The sequence below is a fragment of the Polypterus senegalus genome, chromosome 8 (genome assembly GCF_016835505.1).
Source record: "Polypterus senegalus isolate Bchr_013 chromosome 8, ASM1683550v1, whole genome shotgun sequence".
Lineage (NCBI taxonomy): Eukaryota > Metazoa > Chordata > Cladistia > Polypteriformes > Polypteridae > Polypterus > Polypterus senegalus.
The window spans coordinates 168261657-168271255 of NC_053161.1; the positions used below are offsets into that span (position 1 = coordinate 168261657).

The following is a 9599-nucleotide window of genomic DNA, read 5'->3' on the forward strand; positions in this document are numbered from 1 at the left end:
TTTTTCACATGTGAGGAAGTGGATAACCTCCCAGTGGTAACAGGGACTACTAAGGAGGTTCTGAGGGATTTGGAAATGGTAGAGAGAGAAGTGCTGCTTAGATTAAATAGGCTGAAATCAAACAAATCACCAGGACCAGATAATATTTATCCTCAAGTGCGTAAGGAGGTTAGTGAGTACAGATATAAACCTTTGACACATATTTTCAGGATGTCATCACACATTGTGGAAATTTCTGTTGACTGGAAAATGGAAACTATTATCCTGTCCTATGAAATAGGTGATTGGGATGAACCAAGCAACTACAGGCCAGTAAGCTTAACATGTATAACAGATATATTAATGGAAGGAATTATTATAGGAAAAAACAGTTTTACTGAACAGACCTCCCTCGTCTGAACCCATGCTGATGTGTTTTACTAACATGCTGATTCAACAAAAGTATATCATCAAAGTGGACCATATGATATTATTTATGTTGACTTTCAGAAAGAATTTGATAAGGTGCCACATGAGAGGTTGGGTATCAAACTAAAAGAAGTGGGAGTTCAGGGTGATGGTTGTAGATGGGTACAGAATTGGCTCAGACACAGGAAGCAGATGGTGATGATACGAGGAACTTCATCAGAATTGGTTGATTTTAAGAGTAGTGTCACGTGGAGTCAGTGCTAGGGACATTGCTATTTTTATTAAATATAAAAATTGAGATAGGAATATAAATAACAAGCTGGTTAAGTTTTACAGATATTAAACTAGGTAGACAGGCATATAATCTAGAATCTCTTGAATCATTATAGAGTGACTTAGATAACATTCAGACTTGGGCAGATTAATTGAAGATAAAATGCAACTTAAGGTTGTGGTGAAACTTATAATGAACTGGCGAGGTCTTACTTGAAGTAATGTGTGCAGTTTTGGTCCCCAGGCTACAAAAAAATACAAAGCTGTGCTAGAAAAAGTCAAGAGAAGAGTGACTAAGCGAATTCTAGAGATGAGAGGTATGAGTTATCAGAAAAGTTTAATAGAGTTCTAATTTTTCAGTTTGAGCAAATGGAGATTAAGAGGAGGTTGTTATTTACTTTAAAAAGAGTTCAACAAGAACATAACGACACAGTTGGAAATGTTCAGAGGCGGGGTGGTGGCTCTGAGGCTAAGGATCAGTGCTGGTATCATGAAGGTTGCCGGTTCAAATCACTGCCAAATAAGGGAGATCCTACTCTGCTGGGCCCTTGAGCAAGGCCCTTAACCTGTAATTGCTCCAAGGGCTCTGTACAATGGCTGACACTGCGCTCTGACCCCAAGGGGTATGTGAAAACTAACAAATTCCTAATACAAGACATTGTATAAGGCGAAATAAAGAACAAAAAAATTTGACATCAGAGAGATTTTCTTCACATAGAGAGAATCACAAACACATGGAGTAAATTGCTAGGTAGTGTGGTGGAGAGGAGGAGTATAGGGGTCTTCAAAACTCAAACTGATGTTGCTTTAGAGAAATTAGGTGGATCAGATTGGCAAGCTTTGTTGGGCTGAATTGCCTGTTCTCACCAAATTGTTTGTAATATTTCCAATTTCTGTTTAATCAAAGGAAAATAATTTTGTAGAGCTGTCAGTTTGCTTACCTTCCTCCTCTGTATAAGGAAGGTGTCTCTGGCCATTAGACATATATCAAAGTAACTCATGTACATTTAGTTTAAGAATAATACAATGTGTTGATAAACACAAAGATTATTAAACTGTGATAACTGCATATATGTCAACACAGACAGACAAGCATAACACAGAAGAGGCTGCTTGTTTACTTGCCCTTCAGAGTTCTAATTTATCTTGGCACAGATAAACAGGTTTACAAGAGCAGGGCTTTAAGGAGGATTTCTGATGTTGTTGCTCTTGTTGTTTCGGGTTCAAGTGGAGGACGTTTCTTTGTCTTTGCTGTGTGTTCCTTTGTTCACGGTGTGCTGTGATGCTGCCTTTCATCGTAGAACGATGCACCACCACTCCAGAGTCTGACTATAAAAGACCTTCAGGAAGGTTTAGCTAACTGGGGTATTGATTTGCCTTTCTAGTAATCCTATGAGCAGTTGCCTTGGAAAGTTGTCTTGGTCTTCCACACCTCAACATGACTTCCACCATTGCTGTTAACTACCATTTGTTAATAACATTACAAACTGAGGTGGTGGCTACTTGAAAACTCTTTGCCATCTTCTGTAGCCTTTTCCTGCTTTCTGTGCATCAATTAATTTTATTCCTCAGAGTGTTAAGCACCTGCTTAGAGGAGCTCATGGCTACTGATTGCTGGGACAAGGTTTGAGGAGCCTGAGTACTTATACAGCTTTGAATTTTGCATCACCTGGCCATTCCTAATGATGACTGTGAACAAGTCCTAAGGAGCTAATTAAGGTCTGACATCTTGGGGAAGCTGTTCCAAATGTCTTTGCTTTAAATCCACCACAAGTATCCATCCATCCATTATCCAACCCGCTTAATCCTACCTACAGGTTCACGGGGGTCTGCTGGAGCCAGTCCCAGCCAACACAGGGTGCAAGGCAGGCAACAAACCCCGGGCAGGGCACCAGCCCACCCGTAGGGCGCACACCCACACTCACACACCAAGCACACACTAGGGAAAAATTTTAAATTGCCAATACACCTAACCTGCATGTCTTTGGACTGTGGGAGGAAACCGGAGTACCCAGAGGAAACCCACGTAGACAAGGGGAGAACATGCAAACTCCACGCAGGGAGGACCTGGGAAGGGAACCCAGGTCTCCTTACTACCCACTGCACCACCGTGCCGCCCAACTAACAACTAACTTTTTCATTTTAAACTTTACATATAGCAATCTTGCCACAGTAGAAAGGATGGTCCTTGGGTGTGTGTGAACTGTTAACATTTGAATTTGACGATTACCTATAGCACTGAAGTTACTGCTCTGTACTCTGCATGTCCTGGAATACAAAAGAAACCGCACCATACAGCAACATGTGGGGACTGGCAAGAAAGGAACAAAAAAAAAAAAAAAAAAAAAAAACACGTGGTCACTGATTACAACCACAAAATGTTATGCGAATGAATATGAATAATGTTGCATCTGTATCACAATGTTTTCCAAAATGTGCTATACAGGTCATAAAATGAATTATTCCAAATATCATATATACCTATGTCTCTGTTCTTTTTTTTGTCAGTGCGGCTTTGACATCATGGACCATAAGGTGCATACTAATTCAGCGTGAGCAGGAACACTGAATAAAACTGAATAAAAAATAAATCAATCAAGTGGCGGCGAGATAAGAAGAAGGCAGATTCATCAGCGTTTGTGTATTAGCTTTTATCCCTCCAGATCAGAGAATGTCCAGTTCCATTGCCACTCAAAACACCACTCACATCTACAGTTATTCCCAGTTTCAGATAAAAAGTAACAGCGTCAAATCCCTGGGTGGGGGGACGGTAGTATGTATCGTGATCGTGACTGAAAGAATAAAAGTGAAAAGTAAAAAAGTAACTTTTACAAGTCCTATAAATGTACACGGCCTGTTACAGATGCAAACCAAATGTATGTGTGTATAATATTAACAATAACAGCAGCTCACTACTGAAAATGGCAAATATAGGAGGCAGTGGGGATTGAACCGGGGACTCTTGATTACAAGTCAGCAAATTTTACCGCTTCGCCATGGAAACTGTTGTATCATTCTCGAACCTTTTGTGAAAGTGTTCATTTGATCTTTGGACTTCAGGCTTCACACATTATATAGTTTATGCCAATATTTTGTGATTTACTACTAAAATATGAAAAACATTTCTGTTTTAACAATGTAAACATTTCTGTTTAAACAATGTGTTTACATAGATTATTGTAGAAATGGAACACACAGGAAATGCATGTGTTCCAAATAACAATCTATTATTTCCACTCTAAAACTCAAGCACTTCACTCCCAGATAATCAAGGCATGAGCTGGGAGAACTTTGTGCAGGTTCTGTGGCTGTGGGGGAATGGAATACCAGGCTGCTTGCTGCTTGTCTTTATCGGTACATTTACAGGACAAAAGACGCTGACAGAGAGGTGCGATGGGATTTAAGGTGGGCTGGATATACAAGTTTTTTCGTATGCTCTAGTAATTCTAGTGTTAAAGAAACCATTTTGATGTTTGTTTTGGCATCACTTGGTTTTAGTTTAATTGTGGATAAATGTCAGGACACATTCGGATTATTGAAGGTGACTTTTCCATGCTTGGCATGGCATTCTGTTTTATACAGTTCCCTCCATAATGGCTGAGACAAAACAGACATTTTTCTTTCATTTACCCCTTTTCTCCACAGTTTACAATTACAAATTAAATAATTCAGATGTGATTAAACTACACATTACAGATTTTCATTTAAGTGGATTTACATACATTTCAGTCACACTTTGTAGCAATGATAGCACATTTTCTGCATGGTACCCCCAATTCAAGGCACCATAATGTTTGGCACAATTGTTGTGACAGATGTTTGTGATTCCTTAGGTGTGTTTTATTGCTGTACTCATGCAAAGATAAGACACCTTGGCTTGCTTCTACCTACAGACTATCTTTGGAGCCTGTAGTTGCGATGGTTCAACATGACGACAAGAGCTGTGCCAAAGAAAGTCAGAGAAGCCATTATGAAGTCAGAAAACAATAATGAAATAATTAGGGACATTTGAAAACCTTAGGATTACCTAATTTAACTGTCTGGAATATCAATAAGAAGAAAGAATGTACTGGTGAGCTCAGTAATCACAAAGGGACTTGTAGGCCAAGTAAGGCCACCACAGCTGAAGACAGAAGAAGTAGCTGTAAAGTACATTTTGATCACAACTTGTACACCCTGATGGTAATGATATTGCATGTGTCTCTCTACCATCTTAAGTATACCATAGAGATGACATGATGTGGCTCAGGATGACTGAGAGATTCCTCACCGGTCAGGCAGAATGGATAGATAGATAGATGGATAGATACTTTATTAATCCCAAGGGGAAATTCACATTCATTCATTCAGTTTACACTGAAAAGGAGCCATCAACAAATAACCCACAGCTGTTAAGACTGCTAAGAGAACTGGGATTGAGTGATTTCTGCATGCCGGTCTCTGTAATGAAGGCAGACAGTTCAAAAAGGATGACAGTAAGAAGTTGGCTTATAATTCAATCATCACCATGAGCTGGAAAATCATTGTGATCCTTAAAAAAACACTCCCTGTGTAGCCTGTAAGACATTAGAATGTGAAATGCACAATGAAATGAGATTTTCTGTTCCGTTAATTCTTCCACCTGGAGTTGCTAAAATGCAAATACAAAAAGTCTGCCTGGGACTTCAGGTAACTAAGCCAATTTAAATGGCAAGTTCTAGTTTTATAAATCCTACCTTTTGTATAAGAAATAGCTTTTATACACGTTGCCGAGCATAAGGAAGTTTTATACATGTGAGCCTACTGAGTAGTTATACACTTAAAATTAACAACTTGAGTGTGCTTTCCATGTACTGTACAACTAAAGTTTTATAATGACTTATGCTGATCAAAGGTTGTTCCTAATTTCAGCCACCATGTATTTAAGTGATTTATTGTTGACAATAAGGCAGTGGATTGAGAATAAGTGCTTTTTTTTCTTTCCTTTTAAACTTTATACAGGAAACAAAGATCACGACAGTGTGGAATGTGGCAAAGAATTCCCTGGCAAGAGTGATCTTCAGATCTACACTAGAGTTCACACCGGAGAGAAGCCGCATCACTGTAATGAATGTGGTAAACAGTTTTCACATAAAAGCCATCTTCAGACACACATTAGAATTCACACTGGAGAGAAGCCATATTGCTGTAATGAATGTGGTAAACAGTTTTCACATATAAGCAGTCTGAAGGACCACACTAGAGTTCACACTGGAGAGAAGCCATATTGCTGTAATGAATGTGGTAAACAGTTTTCACAAATGAACCATCTTCAGGTCCACACTAGAGTTCACACTGGAGAGAAGCCGTATTGCTGTAATGAATGTGGTAAACAGTTTTCACAAATGAGAAGTCTGAAGGGCCACACCAGAGTTCACACTGGAGAGAAGCCGTTTATCTGTAATGAATGTGGTAAACACTTTTTACATATAACCAGTCTGAAAAAGCACACCAGAGTTCACAACAGAATCAAAACAGGAGCAGGTCAAAACAACAACAAAACATCCTTCAGGACTCCAAAGTGAGGTTCACTCCTGTCCTGAAAAGTAAGCAAACTAAACTATTGTTGACAAATTGATCTCTGAGAGAAGCCATATTGCTGTTTGTATTGTGGTAAACAAATCTCTCAAAGGAGTTCTCTTCAGAGACGTAGTAGGATTCACACCGGAGAGAAGTACAACTGAACTGTTCTGACTAAAGAGTGAGGTTTACTCCTCCCTGGACAGTAAGCACATGTAACCGACTGGAATCCATCCTACTCTGTGATGTGTTTAAAACAAGTCAACATGGACATGTTTCTGGAAAGGGAAAAATGAGACAAAGAACAGGGCGTCATACAGACAGCTTCTCACCAAAGCCCTACAGCCTCCACCAGGCGTCTAGCTCTGTTTTCATAACATTCATATTACATAAAAAACTATTACAATATATTATACACATTTCATCAGAAATAAAACCAATACTCTTTACAATATACATAGCCTCACACAATAAATAACAGTTCAGCTTTAAATATTATATATTTTGCTATTTTTATATAACAAAAAAATAAAATATACAAGAACAAAAACAAATGAACAGGGTGTCATACAAACAGCTTCTCGCCAATGCTTATTAAATAATAAATCAAGTCAATTACAAATAATTGCAAACACAAACTATTAGTACAAAACAAATCAAATAAATGTAAAATTAAAATCCAAAATATCCACATGGTCATGTTGTACACCATGCTGAAGTATGTTAAACACTGTGGCAGTACACTAAATGAATTCTATTTTTTTTTTTTGTTTCTATTTGTTCATTTTTGATAATAAAAAAATGTACAAAAACTGATTACAAGAACTCAGTTGGGTTACATTAGTTATTTGACACTTGAGCATTACCAAATAATATCCATGTCAAGTAAATAGAATTAAATTAGAAAAGACTTGGGGAGAGCCGACTTACCGCTACAGCATCCGCCATCGCCTGAGGGAGCCTGCAGTCTGTGGGGAGTCACATTAATTAGATTTGAACTACAAAATACCATCGGTGTGATTCTAATTATGCACATACAATTGCTTTTGGGGAAATTCATAGCTAAAAGCTACAAATAAAATGAAAGAGACAAAATACACTTTGCTACACATACACACCAATAGAATTTGGAGAAATTAATCTTGGAAGCGGATGGCACGGTGCCACAGTGGTATCACCAATGCCTTGCAGCTTGGAGACCTGGGTTCACTTCCTGTGTCCTCCCTGTGTGGAGTTTGCATGTTCTCCACGTGTCTGCATGGGTTTCCTTCCAAAGTCCAAAGACATGCAGATTTGGTGCATTGGCGATCCTAAATTGTCCCTAGTGTGTGCTTGGAGTGTGTGTGTGTGTACATGTGCCCTGCGGTGAGCTGGCGTCCTGCTCGGGATTTGTTCCTGCCTTGCTCCCTGTTTTGACTGGGATTGGCTCCAGCAGACCCCTGTGACCCTGTAGTTAGGGTATCGCGGGTTGGATAATGGATGGATGAATGGATAATCTTGGAAGCCATAATGCAGCACTGGATTTGTCTCACAAACCAGAATCTTCTGGGCCACAAAAGAATTCAAAGTGAGTGCCACCTACAGAAATGTGCTTAGTTGCAGAAGATCTACACCGGGGGCAATCAACCCTTTATCTTGGCATACCACCCCAAAGAATTTAAATGTTCTGAAGTACCTCTATTTAACTGAATTGTTATTATGTTGGAATTTCTTTTCCCTCTCAGAAAAAATGTTCTTTCAGAGAGCTTTTATAAGGTACTAGCAATGGTAACCTGTCAGAGACATGTTTTAGAATGAATTTCAAACTATTTGATATGTTAGGACTGATAGGCACTGACCGTGTGTGACCAGGAGGAGGTCACTTCACCTGCCTGTGCTAATACTGGAAAAAAACAAAAGAAATGTAAGCAATTGTGTCTGAAATGTAAGTCACCTTGGCATCAGTTAAATAATAATAATAATGATTCCAATAGTTTAGTAAAACAACACCTTCAACCAAAAGGAATTCCTGTTCCCCAGAGACTTTGCATTCCGCTATCTTGATTTACTTACAGTGTGCTTTCTTGTTTATTGTTGTAAATGGTTTGTTGCTTTGAATAAATTACAAAATACTGAAATTTACCAGTCTGTCATTTCCAGTCGTCTAGTGGTGTGACTTTTGCACTTGGATTTGTTTTTTAAACTTTGAGCAATAACACATTTTCCAGAGGTCCCTGAATCCCCTCTTTTAAATGGTCCTTCGAGCTTGAAACTAAACAGACTGACTGAAAGCAAAATGGCCAAGGCTGTGTGTGTGGAGGAGCCTAACCTCGTCTCTAGTGAACTGAACATCGATGCAGAAGAGAACACCCGAGCTGATATCTCCACATTCAGCCAAACCCCAACTCACACACTGCAGACCACCCATCTGTGGGCGCCGCTACGGCCTTTCAGACAGCGGGCTCGGTGTAGTAAACTTCCAGAACTCAGCCAAAGCTGCAGAGAGACGAGGATTCCATGTCATCTTAAGGACTGGGATGCGAGATACTGTCCTTAGAGAGATAACGTGTCCTCCATCACGAGCAACACGCAAACTGGTAGCAATCTGAGAAGTGCAGTTAAGTAACCGATCAGTTAAATCGGCAGAAACACATCCATCGTAAGTAAAGCTTTAATCCGAGTCTCTGTTTTTCCCCCCCATTGAGACAACTGAGGAAAAGAAACGTGCTGAACTGGAGGAGATTATGTTTTTGTAAGTAATGCACAATGTATTTAAATTAATTTAAGTAAAGTTAAGTAAAGAGCACTGGTCTCTTGTGAACATTTGTTTTTGCATCTAGGATATCATCTGTTGAACGATTAGTGGAAATAAACTGAACTCTTCTTAAGCAACTGGCTGAATAAATAGTCAGAAACGCAATGTCTTATTTTTCTTCTTCATATCATTTTAAAGACAGAATTATTGACATAACCAATCAAAGTTCTGACTAATTTGCATTGTTGTTGTGTGGCTAAAAATTAAAAAAAAAAAATAAATCCTACTTTTAGCCATTGACTGATTAGTGTTTCACTGTTCGTTCATTTGTTTCCGTTACACAAAACTGTTCAATAAACTGAAATAACTGAATATACAGGCAATTGATTATTAAATCTGTTTTGTATTAGAAAGTAATCATTGAATTATTTCTGCTTTAGAGAAATTATATTAATATTAATTTGCTTGAATATGAGAAATTGCAGTTAATACACCGTGACTTTTCATTACAGATTTGAACTGTGCGATTAATTGCAATTGAATGTTTTAATCAAAACAGTTGCCCTCATGCAAATACAGTGGAACCTCGGTTTACGAGTAACTTGGTTTACGAGTGTTTTGCAAGACGAGCTAAATTTTTTAATAA

General features: G+C 38.6%; 1 protein-coding gene across 1 annotated transcript in view; it reads left to right on the forward strand.

Annotated features, from left to right (window-relative positions):
- LOC120534688 (zinc finger protein 664-like) overlaps positions 1–6224 on the forward strand; it is a 38414-nt gene extending 32190 nt beyond the window's left edge. The window contains exon 4 of the mRNA XM_039762279.1: positions 5662–6224. Coding sequence (XP_039618213.1) covers positions 5662–6224 — 563 coding nt within the window. The remainder of the gene's footprint in view (positions 1–5661) is intronic.
- The last annotated feature ends 3375 nt before the right edge of the window (positions 6225–9599 follow it).